At 38.6% G+C, this 25,131-nt stretch overlaps 1 protein-coding gene across 5 annotated transcripts in view; it reads right to left on the bottom strand.

Annotated features, from left to right (window-relative positions):
- Positions 1-25,131, bottom strand: part of EXOC6B (exocyst complex component 6B) — a 584,426-nt gene that overhangs the window by 500,348 nt on the left and 58,947 nt on the right. For 3 of the 5 annotated variants that reach the window (XM_037048101.1, XM_037048102.1, XM_037048103.1), the window contains exons 2-5: positions 12,146-12,311; positions 4,876-4,923; positions 2,897-2,987; positions 2,743-2,788 (exon numbers count right to left, since the gene is read on the bottom strand). In XM_037048101.1, coding sequence (XP_036903996.1) covers positions 2,743-2,788; positions 2,897-2,987; positions 4,876-4,923; positions 12,146-12,311 — 351 coding nt within the window. Of the gene's footprint in view, positions 1-2,742; positions 2,789-2,896; positions 3,025-4,875; positions 4,924-12,145; positions 12,312-25,131 lie in introns of those variants that run through there. The other 2 variants (XM_037048104.1, XM_037048106.1) reach the window with 2 other exon arrangements.

The following is a 25,131-nucleotide window of genomic DNA, read 5'->3' as shown; positions in this document are numbered from 1 at the left end:
CACACCTTATCAGCCAGAAGAGTCACAGAGCCCCGGGGAGCCCAGGAAATACAATCCTACTATGTGTCAAAAGATGCTTCAGCTAGAAATGTTGGTGAATAGCACTTGAACTAGTTGGTGACAACCACTAGAACTATGAGAGGAAATGTGAATGATCCATATAATGGACTACTACAGAGCATTTAAAACAAGTGAACTACACCTATATAAATAAAGAAAATCAGTCCTCTACTAATATGTAAGCCGTATAAGAGCAGATGTTTCTATTTGTTTGGGGTCAGAGGTGTATCCCTAGCACCAAGAGCAATGCCTAGCATACATTAGGTACTTAATTCATTTTTGTTGAATAAATGAGTCTCAAAAAAACGAGAAATGAGAACCATTCATGTAAATATTTTTAAAAGATGAAACAATACAATGATTTATAGACACTGAAAACATGCAGCAAAGGAAACATCGGATTTAAGATATTGATTTCCTCGGCGGAATGGGGAAAGAAATACGATGGAGGAAGGGGACATAAGTTTTATCTGTAATATTTTCAAATGTATATCTTTACATCTTTCTGTCCATATGTTTGTTTGTTTATATGAGTACACACACAGACACACAAAGGTCTGTCCCGAAAGTATCCAGCCATGTGCTATGAAAAAGACATTTATTGAAGAAGATGCAACATACAAGAAACACTGTATACAGGAAACTCAGTCCCCTTCAAAGTAGAACCTCGGGACCTCACACAACTCTCCCAGCCACCATCAGCTGCCCCATCCCATTTTTCTAAATCTCATTGATGGTCTGAAATCTCTTCCCTTTCAAAAGTGACTTTAGTTTTGTGAAAAGGCAGAAGTCACAGGGCACCAAATCTGGGCTGTCAGAGGGCTGAGTCACCTGGGTGATTTGCTGTTTCACTGAAAAACTGCATAAGATGTAATACAAGTGCCTGAGCAGGCGTGTTGTCATGATGAAGCTGCCAACCACCAGTTGTCCACAACTGCAGCCTTCTGAATCATCCAAATAGTTTCCATGGAGGCATGTTCAAGCTTAACTGAAAAACTGATACAGATTTGTTGCTCTACTCACTCAGTCATTTTGAATGTGACAGCCAGAGTACACATGCTCACTCCACAGCATCTATTGCCCCCACTGACTAGGACAGGGAAGCAGTCGTTGTTCACACATGCGCATTCCAGTCCACTCTCCTTGGCTGTCAGGTTACATCAACACACAAACCATTCTCATTATATGAACAATGATTGGACTTTTTCTGGACTACCTCATATACGTGTGTGTGTGTGTGTGTGTGTACACACACATACATATACACAAACCTGTATACGTACATATACATGTGTGTGGAAAAAACAGAAAAAGTAAATATTTGTTAATTCAGAGATTTCACACAAGTGTTCCATATGTGTGTGTGTACACACACATATACATATACACATACCTGTATACGTACATATACATGTATGTGGAAAAAAACAGAAAAAGTTAACATTCGTTAATTCAGAGAATTCACGAATTCCTTTATTCCTTTATTTTCTATAACTTTAGAACTTTATAAAAAGATTGTCAGGAAAATCATACTCCTCTCACATCTCATATTTTTCTACCTATGTTATTTTATGTGAACATGTCCTCCTGGAAAGAAGGAAGCCTGAGAATCCATCCTAAAAAATTTAAATTTTTTAATGCCTCATGCTTTAGCTTTAAAATTCTTGAGAATATTGAATTTTTATTCACAACATTTCTATTTTTATTTCAGTATTAAATGCATTTTAATTCCATATTTTTCTCTTCAAAACCTAGGTAAAATTAACATTTCTAGAAGATGCATCCTATTTATCCTGCAGCTTCACATACTACCCCATCATGCTACATGGTACCCCAAGGCAGAGAGGGCAGGGATGCTTACTCTAGTTTGAAAAGAAAAGCCAAAAACTCACTATAGACTTTTCTCTGGAATAAATAAGAAAATACAACACACAGGAGAGAAATCCTCTAAATTTAACCTTGACCTTGCCCCTTATGATGGTTAATTTTATGTGTCAAGTTGGGTAGACCACAGCACTGGATATTTTTGGTCAAATATTATTCCAGATACTTCCACGAACGTGTTTATAGATGAGATTGTTAACATTTAAATCAACACACTGTTAGTAAAGAAGATTCCTCTGCATAATATAGGTGGGCTTCATTCATTTGAAGACCTTAGTAGAAAAAAGACTGCCTTTCCTGAGGAAGAGGGAATTTTGCCGGCAGACTACCTCACACTCCGGCTACAGTCAATATCTACTCTTCCCTGATACTCTAGCCTATCAGCCTGCTCTGCAGATTTCACACTTAGACCTTTCAACCTCCATAATCATGTAAACCAGCTCCTTAAAGTGGCACCGCCCCCCCCCACACACACACACACTTTATGGTTCTGTTCCGTGGAGAATCCCTGCACCAGAACCAGTAACTATTTGTTCTATTACAGTACTAAGCCAAAGCATGTTTCTCAAACCAATTACCACTAAAACAGTTATATGCTTTTCCCTTGACAAAATACACCAGCATACCACTAGTACAGGTAAGTATCAGGATCAATCAACAGATATACAAAAGGCTAGAGAAGATGTTACATGAGCTTAATTATTTTTAAAAGGTTACGCTAAATATACACCTTAAAGGTATTTTAAATCACAGAAATTTTAGATCACAAAAATTATTCAATTGTAAAAAAAAGCTTACCTTTTAGTTTTCATCTGGTCCCTTAGTTTGCTATACATCTCCAAGACTTGAAAGAGAAGGGGGGAAAGCACACAAGCATTATTTAGAGAAGTGAAAGACTAATTAAAGCTAAAGGAATTGCATCAAGAATCCTAACCCATTTCCAGTTTCTCACCTGGAAGACACAGCATTAATTTATCAACAGTGGCAGAAATATTTCTCTGTTGTAGTCGACACTGCTTCAGCTCTTCCATTGCTATTACCAGCTTGGCAAGAGGGGAAAAAACTGAATTATGCCAATAGCTGTAAATAAAAAGCTTTCAGTCACATTTTTCAACCCTGTGTTCAGTTCATCAGAAAACCCCAGTTTCACAGTAAGACCTGCCAAGTGGGCTAAGGAACTGCCTTTCTCAGTCAGTGAAACACTGCTGCCTGGTTTCCTACTTTCTCCTCAGCGTACACGCTCTCTATGGGGAAAGGCTGGGTAAATGAAACCCTAAAATTCAGAGGCTATCCAGGAAAAAACAAAAGTTTTCAGATCTCCTCCAAACCCTATTCAGATTCTTCATGATTTATGGTTTCATCACTCTTCTGAGAAGATCCTGTTTTTCTTTTATCAGTGCTAGAGTACTAGAGGAAAATAATCCTTCTCATACAGTTTCAAATGAGTCTTGAAAATAATTTCAACTAAGCCCTGGCTGGTGTAGCTCAGTAGATTGAGCACAGGCCTGCGAACCAGAGGATCTCGGTTCAATTCCCAGTCAGGGCACATGCCTGGGTTGCAGGCTGGTTCCCTGCAGGAGATGCACCAGAAGCAACCATACATTGATATTTCTCTCCTCTCCTTCCTCTCCCTTCTAAAGATAAATAAAATACAAAAAAAATTTTTTTAATGTCAAAAAAAGAATTACAACTAAAGCTCTATTTCTATAAATAAACCACACTTAGAATTATGATTTTCCAAAAATTCCATTTGAGTGAAGAATAACTCACCTTTTTTCCCATATCTGTTTTAAAGGCTTTGGTCTAAAGTCACACCATAATAAAACTAGAAGAAACTGCACTCTCTGCAGAACTTAAAATATGTGATGAACTTTCAAAAAGCAATATTCTATCTACATAGCCTCTTGTAGCATTCCCACACCCAAGTCTAAAATGTTATCTGCTTAGATACCATTTAAAAAAGAACAAAAGATAATGACCCTGATCAAGTCACTGATAAAACAACCAGTAGCTAATCTTAAAGATCATTACAGTTGAACAATAAGTACTAGGCAATAAGAAAGGCACGTGATTCACAGAAAAGAAATGGACTGTCACAAGTCAGGAAACTTCCGTTTTAGTCTCGGCCTTCCCTACGTAAACTTCAGCAAATCCTCTATTTCAGTTTTTTTTTTCTCATCAATGAAAGAGTGATAATACATGTTCTGACTTTGTCATAAGTCTGCCATGAGGATCAAGTGAGAAAATGGAGATAAAATTAATTTGTAAACTTGATCATTGAAATGATGAGTATATCAATTAATGGCATCAGCGATTCATTTTTTAGCAAGTGTTTATCGAGCACCCACTTCGTTCCAGTCAATGTTTAGAAAGGTAGAGGGGATATAGCAATAAACACAACAAACAAAAAAATATTCTGACCTCGTGGAACTTAATTGCTAATGGAAGGAGACAGACAATAAATAAATATACAAGTAGAAATATACACTATCAGAGTATGATAGATGCAATGGAGAAAAATAAGAAAGGTAAAACAAACAAGAAAAAAAGAACATAGGGGGTTGAGAGTGAAACTGCAATTTCAATTAAGGCAGTTAGAAAATGCCTCAGCAAGGAGGTAATAATCAAAACAGAAAGGTCTGAAGTGGCGTTCAGGAAAAGGCTGTTCCAGGAACGGGGAGCAGCAAGTCCTTACAACGACTACCCACGTGACTTAAAAACACAGGTAGGGAAGGCTATATCTTCTCTCATTATGCTTTCTAGTGGCTATATTCATTTAATTCAGATACATAGGAGGAGAAGCAACAATAATATCCGAATTCCTCCAATATACTGCTTATCGTCTTACAAGCCACTAAGTCAAGAACACAGTCATCAAAAGAGAATGACAGAAAACAGAAAAGGTTTTTTCAAAAGGTAAACTGGCCTTACTTCCTTTCCCTCATGCTGTAGTTTTCTATTAGTATCCGTCACTTGATTCTGTGGAGAGAAGACAATTTAAACTCATAAAAACAAACATTTAGACAACTTTGCATAAGATCAAAATTTACAACAAAAATACTGAGTATATGCTTTCAGATAGTTTCAGTATTCTACCACATTTTGGTTTAGTTACCCTTGTGTTTAAATTATATGAACTTTCCTACTAAACGTTGCGTGGCCTTTCAACAATAAAAAGAAAAATTTCCTATGAGTTATGTTCTGTTTAGTTATGTTCCAAATGATACTGTAACAACTAAAGATCATACTTTATTTTTAAAAAAAAAGAAAGAGAAAAAATAACCTACAAAGAATCTTACCATCTCTACTATGTTCAAAAAAACAAATTTTATCAAAGATATTCCTCACTTCACTAATGTATTCCTGGGAAACCTGCATAAATTGAACTCTCTAACTCAAGTCAAATTTACCCTATTTATTATTCTAATTTTGGAAAGTGCTTTATCTTAATTATTTTTGGATCATTAATTCTTAATACCCCCTAGTGCTTGCTTCCATATTCCCATTTTTCTAATTTTTTTCTTTTTTCCTTAAGAATTTTATGTATTTATCATTAGATAGAGAGGAAGGGAGAAAGAGAAAGAAAGGGAGAGAAATATCAATGTGTGGTTGCCTCTCACACGCCCCCAACTGGAGACCTGGCCCAAAACCCAGGCATGTGCCCTGACTGGGAATCAATCCGGTGACTCTTTGGTTCACAGGCCAGCTCTCAATCCACTGAGCCATACCAGCCAGGGCTAGGTGCTTTTCTAAGTTAATCTCTCCATCAGATAGTCAAAACTATGTAAGTAACCGTAAAATTATCTAGAGTTTGTAACTTAAAGGAACTGGCACCACTTTTTTGGGTATTTACTTTTGAAGACTCAAGTGATATAAAAGAAAAAATATATAGAAAAGTTATTTCCTCACCATTATCAAAATGTTGACCAGTTAGACATTATCAAAAAATGACCAACATTAACTTCTAAAGACTTCCTGCCCTTCTACCAGTAGCTGCCACTCCTTACACTTTCAAGGCATTTCCTTAACCTGGAACCTCCTACTGCATCCCTGAGAACACCAAGAAGTGTCTAGCAGGCAGTCTGTGCATGCACACAGAGGTGCACACGTGCACAAGCACACCCGGTCCGCAAGGGAGACACCACTGAGTGGGTGAGCTTACTGAGGACTTCTTTACAGCTTTCACATTCCACACGCACTGTGAACGCCCAAGAAGGAGGTCTCACAGAGTCTTCTCCAAAGTCATTTAACATAACACCCTTTTATTGAGGATCACATCAAAAAACGAGGTTTTTTGTGTTTTGTTTTGTTGCCCTGCCCACATGGCTCAGTGAGTTGGAGCATCATCTCATACACCAAAAGGTTGCAGGTTTGATCCCCGGTCAGGGCATTCTCTCTCTTCTGCTTCTCTCTTTAAAAATCAATAAAAACATATCCTTAGGTAAGGATTTTTAAAAAAAAGAAATAAAGAAGGAAACTAGTTTTTCAGGAACACGTTTGAAAACCTTGCCCTAAACTATACCTGGACTATCATTTTCAGAGCAGACTACCACATGTACCCCCTTTCAAAGACAAAATGAAATCCAACCTCCTCCAGAAAGTCTTTAAAAGCATCAAAAACAGAAGCAAGAAACCTCCAAATTCCCTCTTGATTATTTATTTAATAGCACCACATGGAAAACACTTGGTGTCATGGGACGGTGAGCTCAACATATGAATGATGTAGCCATCTAAACGTTCCAAAACTACATTAACAGTGTTGTCTAAAACAGGGGTCAGCAAACTGTTTTTGTAAAGGGCCAGGTAGATAAGCTGTTGCAACTACTCGACTCTACGATTACACCAAGAATGCAGTCAAAAATATAACACAAATGAATGGACACTGCTCTGTTCCAATAACTTTAATTACTAAAATAGGAGGCAAGCTGGATTTGGACTGCAAGACATAGTTTGCTGATCTTTGGTCTAGAGTAAGAGAGATGGTAAGGCTCTAAGAGCCCTGGCCAGTGTACTTCAGTTGGTTGGAGTCTCATCCTATAAACCAAAAGATCATGGGTTCAATTTCCAGTCAAAGCACATGCTAGATTCAGGTTCAGTCCCCAGTCAGGGGAAGCAGGAGAGGCAACCAATCAATGTTTCTCTCTTACATCATTGTTGCTCTTCCTCTCTATCTCCCTCCCATCTCCCCTCTCTAAAATCAGTAAGCATGAGGGGGGAATAGGGGGAGACAACTGTACCTGAACAATAAAAATAAATAAAATAAAATCAATAAGCATGTCCTAAAGCGAGGATTAAATTTTTTTTGAAAAACATCCCACTATGAGAATTACATTCAGATGCCATGCTTTAGGAAACCTACTGGCAAACTAAAGCACGATTAGACATGAATATGTTTAAAGAGGGGGTCAAATCTAACCACATGAAAAATCGAGAAATGAATTTCCAGCGGGAATGTTACCAGCACCCAAGGTCCTTGCAATCTCCACGAGAGACATGAAAAGAGACCACCAGAGACCAGTATAGAGCCCGGTCATGGGCTGGAACGGATTGGCTGGAATGGAACCCAAATGTACCACATGGCAGGGAATAATTCTACCACTGAACCAACCTGGGGTCTTGGGAACTCCTAAGATGGAAATCAAGAGAGCTCACCACAAAAAAAAAGGGGCTCATTATACATAGCTTGAGCACCCAGGGAGACAATATTTAAAGGGAAAAAGAAATGCCACTCCTTGAACAAAAGCAGAACAGTTTAGGTGGAAAAGATGACATCTGAGTATGCAGAGCCAGAGACTGGCTCTTTCACAGCATGCCTATCAAATACATGCTCCTTCATGCATCGCATGTCTCATTAACACTGTACATCTCCACCCCGGGTTTTTTTGTCTGTCTGTTTAACTATTGGAATGAGAGTAAGGTCTCAGAGCAATCAACTGTTCTGAGCTTAACTGCACATGTGTTAGGGTCAAGAAAATCTGCAGGAGAAAGCGGTACCCGGCACTATTAGGTACAGAGTGTGAGGGGCAACTGATGGAAATGCCAATCTTACCTAGGAGAGACTCAGCCTATCTCACAAAGAGGGAAAATATTCTTGTGAAGGCGCTATACACTAAAAGCCGTGTCCAACATTGTGGCGTCTCTGGGCCACACTGGAAGAAGAGTTTTCTTTGGCCATACATTAAATATATTGCAAAAATCTTGTAGTGTTTTAAGTAAATTTACAATTTTGTGTTGGGCGCATTCACCTCACGCAGCCCACGAGCCGCAGGTTGGGCCCCCTGCCCCCTCCCTGAACAGCAGCTGTCCTGCAAGCATTTGAAGAGCTATCAGAAGAAAGGTGGCGCCCTGAAACTAGTACTTACTACTCAAACCAATAAATGGATGTTATTAGAAAACAGAATTAATCATGATTCAGTATAAGAAAAAGCTTCCAAAGCCCTGGCTGGCGTAGCTCAGTGGATTGAGCGCGGGCCTGTGAACCAGACGATCACGGTTCAATTTCCCAGTCAGGGCACATGCCTGGGTTGCAGGCCAGTTCCCTGCAGGCCAACTCCCAGCAGGGGATGCACGAGAAGCAACCATACATTGATGTTTCTCTTCCTCTCTCCTTCCCTTCCTCTCTAAAGATAAATAAATAAAATATTTTAAAAAATATTAAAAAAAAGAGAAAAAGCTTCCAGGCAATGACAATAAAAATGGGGTAGGCTGCCTTGAGTAGTAGTGTTTCCTCTTGAGAGCAGTTATTCAAGAATAATTTGATCATTTTTTATCCTAAACTGGAGATTTCCTAAAATTCATCCTTCCATAAATATTACTAAATTTGGCATCATTGTTTTTGCTAGAATACCTTGGTTAGCATGTAAAGACAACATTTCTGATACATTTTTTATCTCAAACTCACTGTAAGAAATGAGAAACATTTTATACTGCACTAAAAACTAAAAAAGAAATTTCAAGAAACAATGTTTACCTTTCCTACATGTAATGTACTTCATTATTTTCTAGTCTACTTATTCTATTTCATTTCACTTCTCATTACGAATATTGACTGTGGCGCACTAATTGATTTCATGCAAACCAGATTCTCAAACATACCCACAGGACCCTAATAATGCATCTGGTAAGAAATTGCTATTTCAATACTATTTTAATATAACAATGAAAGGAAACGGGGGATGCTGGGTGGAGGGAGCAAAGGGGGGGGGCAGGACTGGGACAACTGTAGTAGCATAATCAATAAAATATAATCTAAAAAAGTTTTTAAACAGGCAATACCTGTCTATTTAATCAGGTATTTTCCTTTAGATTGCCAAATTAAAAAAAAAAAAGACAACAGCCAATACAAAAAAGAAGAGAAAGAAGGAAGAGGAGGAGAAACAACTACACTGCCCCCTAGGATGCTACCTCTCTTGATTCCGAATCACAAAACACACAAACACACTCACGCTGTGAATCTAAAGAAAGAGTAGGCATCCTAGAGAGAGTAGTTTGTCTTCATTGTTATGGTAAGATAGTACTGAACAGTTAATGCTTAATCTTTTCCATTTTCTAAACTCTAGAGTTCAAGAACCTCTAAATTCCGTAGATTATTAACCCTGGTGGAACGGATCCCCCTAGAGCAGGGCCTCCACGGTGTGCTGCTAGACTTCAATCCCCTCGAGATTCTCAGAGTGAGTGGAGCCTGAGCAGCTAAAACCACTGAACTGCTAGCTCCCAGTTCCTGCTTTCCCTCAGGGGCATCCTGAGTAATTTAAAGGAATTTGCAACTTGAAGATGAGTACCAACCAGCAAGTGATAACTGTAATTGGTGAGTATTAAAGGCAGTATTCAGTGCTACCTGCCCATACACGACTACATCAGTAACTGGAGACCGAACACCCTGGGGCCCATCATGGATAGGGGCTCAGAGGGCAGAGGGAGAAGTCTCAAATACAGGTGTTCAAGGGGCATAGAAAAGAACAGCCCAACGTGAAGGTGGGAAGCTGGGGTGGCTAGGTAAGAACAAACAGCACACGCAGCTCTTGGCAGGAACTCCAATCTTTGTTTTCAAACGTTTGAAATTCTCTTGTCCATCTGAGGCTGCTTGGCCTCTAAAAATTCAGATAACTTTTTATTTTAAATAGGATCAGATCGTTCATGTTTTTTGTCTGCTTTATACATAGGTAAATATGTCTAACACTTTCCCCTATCAGACATTGTTCTACAACATGCTGAAGTTTATTTTTCTTTTATTTTTCTTTTAAATGAATGTACCATGACTTATTTTACTATTCCACTACCAAATGACTTTTAGGGACATTTTAATGTTTTATCTATTAAAAAACATTATATGAATACCCTTGTACATGCTCCTGTATTGCCTTAGAATAAATCTTAAAATTATTTGAAGTTTTAAGTATCGGTAAATAAAACTGTTCTTCTCAAAGGCTAAAATAATGTAGACTCCACTCAGGTATTCCTGATTTATTGGTATCATCTCCAATCTTAAATATTAAGATATCTTTCATCTTTCTCAATTTAATAGGTGACACTTTCTATTTCCAATATGCATTCCTTTAATTATTTCTAACTTGTAGAGCTCACTTGTATTTCTTTTGTACGTTGCACATAGTATATATTTCTCAGTTTTCTATGAGTGTTCTATTAACTTGTAAAGACTTTTTATATATTAAGAATATTAACTGTCATGTATACTCATAAATACTTTTGTTACCTTTTAATTTGTAAGTTGTATGTAGAAGTCTCACTCATTTTAATGTTCTCATACCCAGCAATTTTTTCTTTCTGCCTTAAAAACTGGGTTTTGGAAAAGTCTTCTACACGCCCAAAGTCACAGAGTACCCATCTATATTTTCTACCAGATACTTTATGATTTTATTTTTTACATTTAACTCTTTAGTTCATCTGAAATTAATTCTGACATGTTGACTAAGAAGGTATTTAATTTCAATTAGTTAGGCATTAAAGAATATGAACAACAAATCAGAAGAGTTCTTATTTGTGGAGGGGAGGATAGGGGAAGCAACTGAGAAGTGTGCCCAAGATGAGCGCTATGAGGGTATTTAACTGGCAATGTGGTGGTACTGCATTTCTTAAGGTAGCTGGAGGGTTGCTGTACAGATCCCTAAACTCTTACTTGAAACCCTGGGACCTACTGCATTTCAGACTTCAGAATTTTAGAGAGTTTATGAAGATAATATGGTACATGTGTTATATTATACAATCAGTGAGTACTAGGACAGCATCCCATAATCACATTACTATTTTTATAGCAAAGTCTTCATATCCATTCAGGTCAGATTTTGTAGTCAAATCAGCTTTTAAATTATTGTAGCTTTAAAATATAATTTAACATCTAATAGCTCAATTCTCCCCTTGATAAAATTGTTTCTTTGCTTTTCCTACCAATGTATTTTTATATGAATTTTACACTCACTGTCAAGGAATATCCTTTTGGGACTTTAATTCAAATTCAAATAAAAAACAAAGAGAGGAAAGAAAGAAATTAGAAGTCTAAGAACTGGAAAGAAGGAATTAAAGCTATTATTATTTGCAGATTATATGAGTAAGTTTACATAGACAATTCAAAAAATCTACATACAAATGTTTAGAAATAATAGAAGAATTTAGTGAAGTGGTTAGATTTAAAACCAATAAGCAAAGTCAGTCATCCAAGGTAAGTGAATTTGCTAAGCCAGGGACCAGATTAAAATGGCTCGCCTCCTTCCTGAACTTGAATCTGTCCTATCAAGGAAAAATCTTCAGGATTTGGTAGAAGACATGCCACAACTGTCAATGATTTTTTCTCCTTTGGGTGCCATGCTGCAGGCCTCAGAGCCAGGCCCTGCAAAATCACCACCCTATGAGGATGACTTTTATCGAGCAAGAGAAGTACATGGATGTCTCGAGAGTCAATGAGTTTCTGTTTGAAAGAAACTATTATTTACTCTGTTACTGGTTCTCATCTACATGTAGTTATGCCAAACACATTTCATTTAAAAGAGGTTTTTTGTTTTGTTTTTCTTTAGCTAAAAGCCATAATCCCAATTATATATGTTTCAGTTCAGATTCCTTTCTTTACTATACAAAAGTTTTATTTGAGTACATATGTAACCTACAGTATACTCCCTACTCCTCTAACGCGAGCCAAAACCCCAGCGACAGGGACAGAGAAACAAGCCTCTCTTCTCAGAGTCCTTACTTTGAGCTTCTGAGCTTCTCCTCTCACTTTCAGCAGCTCAGTTATAGAGTCCACAAAGCCCTGGTAGTGAAAGTTGCACATTTTCTCAATTTCTCTATCGTGATTGCGGATGCGAGTTTCAAGTTTCTCCATGAATCGTCCGTGTTCTTCACCATCATAGACAGACCTTTAAAAAAAGGCATAGAGATTACACCAAATTTACTTCAAAGAAATGTTTTAAAAGTTGCAAACTCAGAAGCAAATTTATGTAGAAATTAGATATTACTGTACATAAACCACAGAGTAATCCAACCGCATCATATTGCCCCAATGCTAAATAAGTTATGTTTCAGGAAAACTCAAAATTTTTATTCATATTCATTCAAAAATATATTCAAGAAGTGTTTGACAGTATTTATAAAAAATTCTCATCATAAAATGAAGAACTGAGTTTACAAGCCTTTTATATTTTCCTTTCTCAATTAAATTAATCTCAAAAAACTCAATTTTGGATAAACACAACTTGAAACACTCCATGACTATACCCAAAAAGCTGACACTGCTGGGGAAAAAAATCATACAACTGTGCCAGCAAGTTTCAGGTGGGCTATGGACCTACAAAGCTAAATCAGGCACTCAGTAAATACCACGAGGTAACACTACTAAATCTATCTCCCCACCACCACCACCACCAAAAAAATTACTTTGTATTCTCCAAAATTACTGGTGTATTCTCCACTATCACTTTCTCCTCTCCTCGAATGTTCACCCCCTCACTCGCAGCTGCAGATCACAGAAAAAAGCACTTTCTTTTTAACCCACTATAATCCACCAACCTACCTGCATCTATATATAGATATAGATGTCTACCCTACTCTGTCCAGCCTCCTCTAATGGAAAAATATTTCAAGCTCTTAGCTACAGTCAATCCTTGTTTCAAGAACTTTATTCCTGCACTTATTCCCTTTTTATCACCTCCTCCCCCACCAGCATCACATATTTCTCCCATCATTCTTATGCGTACATAAACATGACTTTAAGAAACCAGTTCTTATATATGCATTTCCCTCCAGGTACCATCTCATTTCTCTGTTGCCACTTTCCAGCAAAACTCCTTTCCACTTCCTCCACTCTCGATAGTTAGCATTCATCTTACTCCACCTAACAGCAGCATTTGCTAGTATTTAACGCATTTTCCTTCTTGTCATTTTCCTATAGACTTCAATGATGCACACTAATGCAGTTTTTATCCTTTCATTGACATGCCTTCTCAATCTCCTTTACAAGCTATTTATCTTCTATTATTTTTCTAAATAATTCCTAAAACCTCTTCTCCTCTCTATCTATGCTCTACCACCAAACAATGCCATCTAATCCCATGGCTTTAAAGTACCCCCACAAAGGAATGACTTCCTCCTCTACACCTACAACTCTGAGTGCCTCCCTGAGCATTAGACTCAAATATTTAGCCTATCTGAGTCTATTTAAAAACTTCAGTTGGGTTTTTGAAAGCCACTTCAAATTTAACACAGATCCTCTAAGCCAATCCTCTATCACCAAATTATCTCCCCTCCCAAAACTGTTCCCTCCCCAACACCCGCCTCCAACACCAGCACTAACCCATCACAGCTAATGGCACTACCCAGTTGCCCAAGTCAAAAATAAGTCTAGGAATCACACATAATCCACCTCTTTCCATCATGCATCCCACACCCCATCCCAATCCAGTAAAGTCCTGACAACTCAAAATCCAAAACATATCTTAAAACTGACCACACACTAGTGCATATCTGCATCATTACCACACTAGACCCATGTAATGGCCTCTTAAAAGCCTTCATTCTCCACTCCTCATTTCCCCCATTCTCTACCCCAGTACACACATGCTACACACAGCAGTTAAACCTATCTTTTTAAAGCAATAATTCAGACGTTCTCCCCCTGCCTAAATCTCCCCTGGGACTTCTCTTTAAAATAAATAAGTGTGTGTGTGTGTCTTAAATCCTTACCATGACCTACAAGAATCTACACAGTATGTCTCCCTTCTCCTTAGTCCCCAACCCTAGCCTCCCTCCACCTTGTATGCTCCAGCTACACTGGGTTTTTTTGTTTGGCCTTTTCCTGCCTCAAACATTTTGTTTTTGCTATTTTATGCTAGTAATGGTTGCCCCTTGTATCTTCAAACAACACTTTCCTTCTCATCACCCATGGTTTATGGTCTATCTTCCCCCAACCCATGCCTGTTAGACTAAAACCCCCAGGGCAAGAACTTTGCCTGCCGTGATCACCCCTATACCTCTTGAAAAGTGCCAGACAGGTAGCGGGCAGTGAGTAAACATCTGTTGACTAAATGAATCACTAATATTATCACTAAGACCTCTTTAATCTCTGACATCCGTTCAATAAGTATACAGTTGCTCATCACCAGTATTTTCTGGCTGTAACCATCTGTGAGTACTGAAGCACTGCTCTGAGCCTGTGGCCCAGAGCCCAGAAAGCACACTCTCCTGAGCAGGTCGGTGCCACCGTCCAAAACTCAGGAGTAACCACAAACAATACACACAAGGTCTGTCCAGAAAAAAGTCGAATCACTGTTAATATAACAAGAATGGTTTCCACGACATCAATGGAACCTGGCAGCCAAGGAGAATGGACCAGAATGCATGCGCATGAATGATGATGACTTCACTGTACTAGTCGGGGGAGGGGGGCAGTAGACTCCATGTGTGAGCATGTGTACCGTGTGGCTGTGGCTTTCAAAACAACTGACTCAACCAACGAACCTGCACCAAATTTTGAGTTAAGCTTAAACATTCCTCTGCGGAAAGTATTCGGATGATTCAGAAAGCTGCCGCTATGGGCAAATGGTGACTGGCAGCTTCATCACAATGTGCCCACACATGTATCACATCTCCTGCAATTTTTTGACAAAACAGCAAACCACCCAGGTGACTCAGTGACTCCACAGCCCAGATTTGGCACCCTGAGACTTCTGGCATTTCCCAGAACTGAAACCACCTTTGAAAGGGAAGAGATGTCAGACCATCCATGAGATTCAGGAAAATATGACAGAGCAGCTGATGGTGACTCGGAGCACTGTGTGAGGTCCCAAGGTGCCTACTCTGAAGGGGACTGAGAGGTCACTGTCCTGTGTACAATGTCTCTTCTTCAATAAATATTTCTATTTTTCATATTACATGGGTGGATATCTTCTACACAGAGTTTGCATACTAATTTAGTTGCCAGTAAAAATTCTAAGCACTTTAGAGAAGCCGAAGCAATCTAGATTCATTCTCCTTCCTTTGAAATAAAGGGGAGAGACCTTCAAATAAATCATAAACAATCCCTGCTTTGACAATTAAGACAGATGACAGAATAACCACTTCCTAAAGAAACTATTTGGAATACACAAGCCAATACTACCATTAACATTTCAGCTAATCTCAAATAAGCATAACATCTCCCCTTTAAAAAAAAAAGGCAAAGAAAGGTTTCCAAGAAATAACACCAATATTCCTTGCCATTTGAAGAAGAGGAATAACCACTGAAAACTTCTCAATCTAAATGGCATAAGCATACATTATTCAACATTAGATAACTCTTGGTTCAAACTCAGTTATATCTTAAACCAGTAACAAGTTCTACTTCCTTTTACTATATAAAACTTCTTTTCATTTTTTTGCTTCCAAAGATCTATACTAATATCACAAAAGACAACCTCAGGAAGAAAACCCTAAAGTTAAGAAATTTATAATATGCCCGTGGCTGGTGTGGCTCAGTGGATTGAGCACTGGCCTGAGAATCGAAGGGTTGCTGATTTGATTCCCGGACAGGGCACATGCCTGGGTTGTGAGCCAGGTCCCCAGTACGGAGCATGTGAGAAGCAACCACACATTGATATTTCACTCCCTTTTTTTCTCCCTTCCTTCCTTTCTGTCAAAAATAAATAAATAAAATATCTTTTAAAAAAAGAAATTTATAGTATGTTAATGATAAGCCCCCAGCTCCCTGAACTTCCTATAAATATATACCAAAGAAAGAAAACATAGATTTTAGCTATCTGGCTATGTGCCTTGGTTTTAGCAATATAATTGAATCTTCAGCCAACTCAGTTAATCTCTCAGACCCTCAGCTTTCTCATTTAGAAAATAGGAAATAATCAATTACATATTCTCTGAAGTATCAGCCTAGCACTAAATTTCTACAATTCACTTCCACTTTCAAGTTCAGTCAATAATAATGTAAAGATCATACATTTTCAAAATAGACTAAACAGGTAGTTTTAAACAAGCTAATAAGTTCTCTATACCCTTATCACTAGCCTCTGCCTGATTCTCCTAGTTTAGGGCCTTCGTGATTCTAATATTCTCTTTAATTATAATAATATTGAACAACATGAAAAGTTTACAGTCAATCTCTGAGCATTTTTAAAAGTTAGAATAAAATGTAATACATACATTTAAAACAGGAATATGGGACTATGTTTAATAAACTTATATTCTGTGGGTATGCATCAGGAAATGCGTGATTTCCATATTTTACACGAATTTTGTGTTCATATGCAGAAGCACATACATGTAATGTTTTTTAAAAAACTGACCCATAGTTTCCATCTGGTTATCAAAGATGTCAAAAACCACTGACTTAAGGGTTTTGCTTCTAGTGTCCTACCGTAAGAAAAGGCAATTATTGATCACTACCTAACAGTTCACCTTGAATCAGCAGTTCAAGTATATACTCAGCTTTACTCCATGCAAACCAACCACTTCTATCAGATATAAAATGCTAAAAATAAATAAATAAATAAACAAGCCTTAAATTCTGAAAAGGTCGTAGACCTACTGAAGTTTATTTAACCTAATACTGGTAGTCAATGTTGTACTCGAACAGAGTAGCTTCTTCCTCCGCCCCAACTCCGCCCGCAACAAATGACTTAAACTGGAGAAAGACTGCCATCTAGTGATGGCCTGTTTCTAACATTCCCTGAAATTTAAACCTGATGGACCAAATTAGAGGGACTGCTCAAAACTGAAAAACTAGCTCTGACTAGAATGGCTCAGCTGTTAGTTGGACATCGTACCCCAAAGCAAAAGGTCATAGGTTCGATTCTTGGCCAGGGCACATGCCTGGGTTGCAGTTTTGGACCCTGGTCAGGGTACAAGAGGTAACCAATCGATGTTTCTCTTTTTCCCTCCCTTGCCTTCTCTCTAAAAATAATCTTTTTTCCCCCAAGAAAAGCTATATTCTATACCACCTTCTGGCTAAAGACCTCTAGTTATTAAATTGTATTTTAATAAAGTGCTCTAATGTTTCCCTTTCCACTTCTAATGAAAAGCAGAATTTTGAGAACAAGGTCAGGCATGCGCTTTTGGCACGCCCAGGTGTGCCAGAGGTAAACGAGACTATGAAATAAACTGCACACTGGGTTTAATTATTGGTGGTAATCCAAAGAATATCCTAGTACCTAGTAAAAGAAGTCAACAAGAAGAAATGCTTGAAAATCAACAACTTTTTATAGGATACATTTTGATACAATGATATAAATGCTACCTTATAAAGTCTAATTTCCAAAATTCATCAAATAAATTACAGATTTTTGTAAAATGTTTTATCCTTGGGTTTATATCTGATACATACCTCTGAATATCCCATCTAGATTTCATGTGCATAGAGAGAGATTTTTAACTTATGAAATGCACTTTAGGTATTCAACAAATACTTATCATTCCCTATACAAAACCATTACAGGATTGTATCACTTGCTAGAGCCTACATCAGTTCAAATCTGTTTGTCATAAGAAATAAATAAATTATATTATAGGCATATTCAATCTCACTTAAATATTAAACACATTGATCCATTTTATAAATAAGGGACCTGAAACCCAAGAAGATGACGTAGCCTGCCAAATCTGCACAGCTAAAAAGTGTCCCCTGCAGAACATCAATCTGTCTCCTTTCAGAAGAAAAGCAAAAAAAGTCAGATAAACCTCTATAACATTAGAATTGAAAGAGGAATTGAAGATGGAATGCAAAGCTCTCATTGTACCATAGAGGAAACTGAGGCCAAGAAAAGTTAAGTGCCTTACTTAACTCACATTTCTTGCTACTGATACTGGACCTGATTCCCAAAGAAAATGCAATTAGAAAAAGCTAATGCGATATGAAGCCTGACACAAAGCTAAGTAGTTGAGAGAGATTTCTACTTCAAGATGAGTCAGTAGCCCATCAGTTATATCTGTCTACACAACAGTTATTCCATTCTTCTTCCCCTTGGAAGAGTCCCAATTTGCTCCCGTATTTCACCTCCCCATCCTACCGCAAAGGCAAATACTAATTACTCTGTAAACCAATTGTGGTAATTCCATTCCCTTTCACAGCGACCAGTAAACAGGTGACACATCCCCCACTGATGAGAAGTAAAGGAAAGTCTGGCAGGGAGGATTCAAGAAAGAGTTTTCTTTCCTGAAGGATACAAGAAAAGAAACTGCTTCTCCTACTTTGGGCATTGTTCTGTACGATGCTTGGGGATGCAGCAGCAGCTCTACCAAGATGAGAGGAGCGATTGCCAATCATCTAAAGGCAAAGGGAAAAGATGGAAAACACCTGGGTCCTGGATGAAGACTCAGTCCTACTTCCAGACTTCATGTTATGAGTTAATAAATTTCCCATTTTAAGGGATATTCCCTATTTCCACTTTCCCTCAATAGTCTGCTACTTGTAAATGAAAGTATCCTAAATGCACAACATTGTTTTTTCCTCTAAGATAGCAGCAGGCAATCAAAGAAACAACCAACAGTAAGTTGAAATCTACATGAAGCTAAGGAATCCTATTTCTAAGACCTGGCCTGCTCTTCATCCTTTTCTTCCAGTTTAGTTAACTCCCATTCACTCTTAACTCTCAGCTTCCACCTCGTTTTGTCTGAGAAATCTTCTCTAACCTGTCACGCCCTCCCACTTTGTTACTGACACCATCACAGAATTCTTTCAACTATATTCTGACTGCCTGTGCACTTGTCTGTTTCTCCATACTAGAATTTTAATCTCCACAAGGGGAGACACTGTGCCTTGCTCATTTTATCAGCAGCATCTAGCACAGAGTTTGATACGAAGGAGATCCTCCCCATGTATGTAAAGCAAAGGAAGGGCAGGAGACTGACTAATGTGGGTTTCTGATTGCATTCTAAAAGATGATGCAAGAGAATCACTCCAAAGCTTATCTCTGGAGATGTTTTCAGAACCAAGAACTTCCAGACACATGAATGCAACTTGCTTTTTGTCTTTGATTAAATGAAAAAAAATCCCAGAGTTTACTGAGGTATTTTCTTTTTCATATACACGGTTTTTAACTTTGGTCATGGTTTTCATCCTGAAACATTTCTCCTCATTAAGCTCCATAAAAGCAACATCAGTATTTTCGTTTATTCCAAAAGTTAAAAATAAAGTGGAAAAACAGTCTTCAGTATGATGTTGAAAGAGAAACTTCAGGTCAACAAAAGTTTAAAGCCCCTTCCCTTCCTTACTGCGGTTTGTCTATCGATGTAATTTGGACCTGACTATGCTAATGTGAATGCTCTAAGTGCATAAAAGTGAAAGTAGATTAATGTATAGCATCATCAATGATAAGGGAAGCAAACACTAGTTAATGAAATCTAAGCTGTCAGCTGTGGCCAAATGTTTTTGTATTGCTACCGGTGATCAAATACATTCAAATCTTTCTTTTGCCCTTGCAGACGCCAAAGTATCCAACTGACTTCACAAAGATAGCCCATGCAACCAGATAATGCTGTGAGGGAGATCTCCCTCAAGGCAGAAAGGGAACCCACATTTCCGTGATGGCTATTTTTCAGAGACAAAAGCAGTGGAGAAGTTTCAACTGCACCGAGTCAAAGAGCCTACTAAAAGCCTGGAAATGGTTCAATAGCACAGGAGAGTAGAGATGGGGAACTCGTCACCAAATATCACTCAAATTAATAACAAACTATTAGGAAATAACTAATGAAAGTGAGGAAACTCCAAATTAGGCATATAGAGACTGCTGTCACAATAATGTCACATGGTTAGAGCAATTAATCACCACAAGTAATTGAAGACACAAAGGCTCTACAGGGCACGTTAGTGGCTTCATTCTGGCCTCCCTATTCATTGGTATGAAGTGAAATAAGATTTATTCCATTGCAGTTTTCAGTGGTGGTCATTAAATCTGGCAACTAAACACTGGATTATGGATGTTGCTGCCAAATAAAATAACCCATCTTACAACCTCCCACAGGGGGAGGTGATGGACCACAAAGACCTGTCAGTCTAGCTTGGGGAAAGAAGGTAGTGGTTGGGAGTGAACTCACCCAAAGCATGCAAAAGTTTGGAGAGCTGGTCATTTCAAGAAAGCACCTGGTCCTCCCCATACCAAAGCTAATATAAACCCAGAGGAAAAAAGAAGGCTCTCTCTCTTGCTCTTCGGCTGGCTCGCTCATGACCTGCACTTGGAGAGTACACTTGCCTGTTCTCTCCATGAGGGAGTGTGCATGTGTGCATATGTGCGTGTGTCTGTCTGTCTGTCTCTCTCTCTCTCCCCCACCTCACCCCACCTGGTGATGCATTCACAGGCATGGCCCTAGCAGCCACAATGCCTGTGGCAACACAGGCTCTGCACTCAGGCTCTAGGAGGGAACCTGAGACAGCAGCCGGGGAACAAGCTAAACTACCTGGATTACTGCTTAGCACCTGCCTGTGAGCTCCAGAGGACTGTGCTTTAAGCTGGAGCAGGATCTCTGGATACTGGCTTTTATCTTGGTCTTGTGAAGGAAATGAGCTTTGAGACGGGGAGTCCACCATTCCTCCAGATCATGCAATAGCAGAATAAAACCTCTTTCCTTGTACACCAGCACCTGCTTCATGAATTTGGCTTTTGTGGCAGTAGGCAGCTGAACCCCCATTTTTGCTCAATGACAAAACCAGAAAGAGTGAGGTTTGCACTCTCTGGAGGCATTTACAGCAAACAGGATCTTGACTTTATTCTTTGAATACTCATATTGAAGGTTACTTTTTATCCTTCTTACTGATATGCTGATATTAGGCATCTTTTCCCAAAAGAGGCCAATTTCATCTATTATAAAAATCTTTTCCAGTATGTAACAGTTTGGTTTTTTAAAGAGTATATTTTTCAATCTATTTTTAAAAATGAAGAACCATAATCTGTTAAGACTCCTAGCCCCATTCTTTTTCCTTTTTAATATATTTTATTGATTATGCCATTACAGTTGTCCCATTTTCCCCTTCATTCCCCTCCACCCTGCACACCCCCTTCCCCACCATTCCCCCCCTTTAGCTCATGTCCATGTGTCACAAGTTCTTTAGCTTCTACATTTCCCATATTATTCTTGCCCTCCCCCCTGTCTACTTTCTACCTACCATCTATGCTACTTTTTCTCTGTACCTTCTCCCCCCTTCTCCTCCTCCCACTCCCCTATTGCTAACCCTCCATGTGATCTTCATTTCTATGGTTCCACTCCTGATCTAGCTGTCCTCTTAGTTTGCTTTTGTTTTAGGTGTGCTTTTAATAACTGTGAGTTTGCTGTCCTTTCACTGTTCATATTTTTTATCTTCTTTTTCTTAGATAAATCCCTTTAACATTTCATATAAGGGCTTGGTAATGATGAACTCCCTGAATTTGACCTTAAAGAAGCACTTTATCTGCCCTTCCATTCTAAATAAAAGCTTTGCTGGATAGAGCAATCTTGGCTGTAGGTCTTTGGATTTCATGACTTGGAATATTTCCAGCTCCTTCTTGCCTGTAAGGTCTCTTTTGGGAAATCTGCTGACAGTCTGATGGGAACTCCTTTGTAGGTGACTGTCCCTTTATCTCTTGCTGCTTCTAGGATTCTCTCCTTCATTTTAATCTTGGCTAATGTAATTATGATGTGCCTTGGTGTATTCCTCTTTGGGTCCAACTTCTTTGGGACTCTCTGAGCTTCCTGGATTTCCTGGAAGTCTATTGCCTTTGCCAGATTGGGGAAGTTCTCCTTTATTATTTGTTCAAATAAGTTTTCCACTTGTGGCTCTTCCACTTCCCCTTCTGGTACCCCTGGAATTCGGATGATGGAACATTTAAGGATGTCCTGGAGGTTCCTAAACCTCTCCTCGTTTTTTTGAAATCTTGTTTCTTCATTCTTTTCTGTTTGGTCATTTCTTTCTTCCTTCTTGTCCACTCCATTGATTTGAGTCCCAGCTTCCTTTCCATCACCATTGGTTTCCTGTGTATTTCCCTTCATTTCAGTTTAGCCTTCAATTGTTCCTCTAATTTGTGGCTAAAATCAACCAATTCTGTGAGCATCCTGTTCACCAGTGTTTTGAACTGTGCATCTGAAAGGTTGGCTATTTCTTGGTCACTTAGAATTATAGGCTCTGGGGCTTTGAGCTGTTCTTGAGTCATAATGTTTGGTCTGTTCCCACCTGCTATGTTTGAGGGGCAGAGCCTTAGGTGTTCACCAGGGCCAGGGGACCCAGTTGCTGGGTTGTGACGCTGTATGTGGGGGCAGGGTCAAAGTGGGGAAAAAAAGGCACTTTGCTCCGCTCTGCTCTCTCTCAGATTTCTGTCCCCTCTGCGGCTTCCCACGAGCAAATTGGGCCCCTCTGGTGCTGGTTCCCGGGTATGTGGGCCTGAGTACTCTCCAGGACCCTGTGTATTTCTCCAATTAACTCTCTGTGGGCCTGGGAGCTGAAGGGTATTATTGTTGGACTTCTGTACAGTTCAATTTTCTATGTTTTGGTTGCATTTTTGTTACTAAAACTTTGTTGTCTTTAAACTTGGTTGTGCAAGGAGGTACAGTGTTTCCACCTATGCTTCCATCTTGGCCGGAAGTTCCTAGCCCTATTCTTGATAGGAAATGGTACAAGGTAACACCCATGGTATTCTCATTTATCACTGGCCCTCACTTTGACACTGCACAAATTTGAACTGGCCTTCAACTTGTGAAACTATGTGTGGTGAGAAATAAATTTCACCAGAAATACTAATATCCTGTTTTGCTATAAAGTTCATGAACAAATGCCTAATATTATCCTAGAAATGAATGGGTACCACCACTAATGGCTTTCACTGATGCAAAGTTGAGTTGATAGTGTTCTGTTTTGAAATCTTTATTTGTTCATATTTTTGAAAAGGTACTAGCCAGAGCACTCTACACTGTAAAAATTTATTTACACATCCATCTCCCCTACAGAACTATGAGTTTCTTCAGGGTTTATACCTGGAACAACACCTAGATTCCAAATAGAAGGCATTATAAAGTGACAGAGAGCCTAAAGCAGTGCCCAAAATGTTTCAACATCAAAATTTTCTCCAAAGACAAGCACTAGAGTTAATAAACATTCTACTTAAAAAGTAAATTTGAGTTCTAGAAGTGCAAAAAATTGGTACTTTAGCTAAAATGCCAAATATAAATGGAATCAGAGAAAGAAAAGGTAGCACTTAAAAGGTTCAAGGAAATCTATTACAGAAGTGCCTGGGAATAATGTACTTTCCCAGCACTCCTCTACCCTCCTTTGGAAGCTAGAAGACAATTAAACTGGTGTTTCTGGCCCTCGTTGCCAACAGAAGACAGAGGGTGACAGCAGTCCCTAAGGGCTTTAGAAAAAATAGCTTCCAGGTGGAAATTTTTGGATGGTACTGCAGAGCCTGGAGCCATTTTTTTCCTTCCTTTCTTAACCACCGAAGATGAGACCATGGACAATCAGGCTACAATGAAGGAGATAGCTCCCAAACATCACAGTGATGTGCTCCAAATCACCAACCTAACTCACAAAAGAGAAAAAAATTGTGTTGTCAAAGCCCTTTTATTTTAAGGGGAACAGGAGATTGCCTATTAAAAATGCATATTTGGTAGAACATAAAAGTAGTCAGGAACTCTGTACCACAATGATAAACACCAGTCTCAAACTAGGACTAGACACTGTGACTGTAATACACAGTCACAGAGAGCTGAGCAGCGGTAAGTGTCCTGTTACTTATCAATTTTTTCACTGTTTTGACCTGGATTAAGTGTTGGATTAAATGTCTATCCTAGAGTATGCAGAGAAATCCCACCCCATACCACTGTGGGGCAGCTAAGTCAGTGTGTAACTGATCATTGTTCTGACAAAAGCTGGGGGTGCATGTCAGCGTTTGCAGCAACGGCTCAGGAGCACAAGGAGGGAAAGGTACTTACAGAACCAGCTCAAAGAAAAAAGCATAGAAAACTAGAGGCCAACACTTCCCTAACCAGCAATTTAATCTAGGAAATCCTACTGTACCAATATCAAATTAGGTAAGTCCATTCAACATTATAAAACAATATTAAAATAATCATTTTTAAAATATGTACCAATTCCTCTCTTTTGAACAATTTACTTACACTAACTCACTTATTGCTTAAAAATAATCCTATTAAAATAATATCATTCCCATCATTTCACAGATGAGCAACTTTTCCCACATCGCCAGTACACAGTCACCTTTGCCTTCCAAAGGCTGCTGCAATCAGGTCAAGGGTAAGATGAAAGACCAGGGATGAGGAGGAGAAAAAGGAAGATGAAGACAGGGTGAGAGAAGAGAGAAACACCAAAATCATATAAACGACCATGTTTCAATAATGTAATTGTGACTTTTTTCCTCCTACTTTCTATAACTTTGTATTTTGTTTAAATAAACATGGATTGCTTTCATAATTGAAAAAAGCCTACAAAGAGTCTACAACAGCACATGGTTTGTAGTAGCTGTGTAAAAATTTTTTAATTGAAATAAAAACCAAACAAGAACAAACACTTCAGGGTGACCTGAGGTATAATTTTTAACAATTATCAAAAATCTAATAAATGTAAAAAATTAGATGAGAAGTTCTTCTCACAATCTATCACCTACACACCCAAAAAGCAATTACCACTGGTCAAAAATTTTTAACTTTGTATCTTTTTTATATTCTAACTTTCTCTTGTTATTAATCATAATTTCAAAATGAATTTAAACCAAG

Source organism: Sturnira hondurensis, unplaced genomic scaffold (genome assembly GCF_014824575.4).
Source record: "Sturnira hondurensis isolate 20B ecotype Veracruz unplaced genomic scaffold, ASM1482457v3 Scaffold0006413, whole genome shotgun sequence".
NCBI classification, from domain to species: domain Eukaryota; kingdom Metazoa; phylum Chordata; class Mammalia; order Chiroptera; family Phyllostomidae; genus Sturnira; species Sturnira hondurensis.
This window is presented reverse-complemented; position numbering and strand designations above follow the sequence as displayed.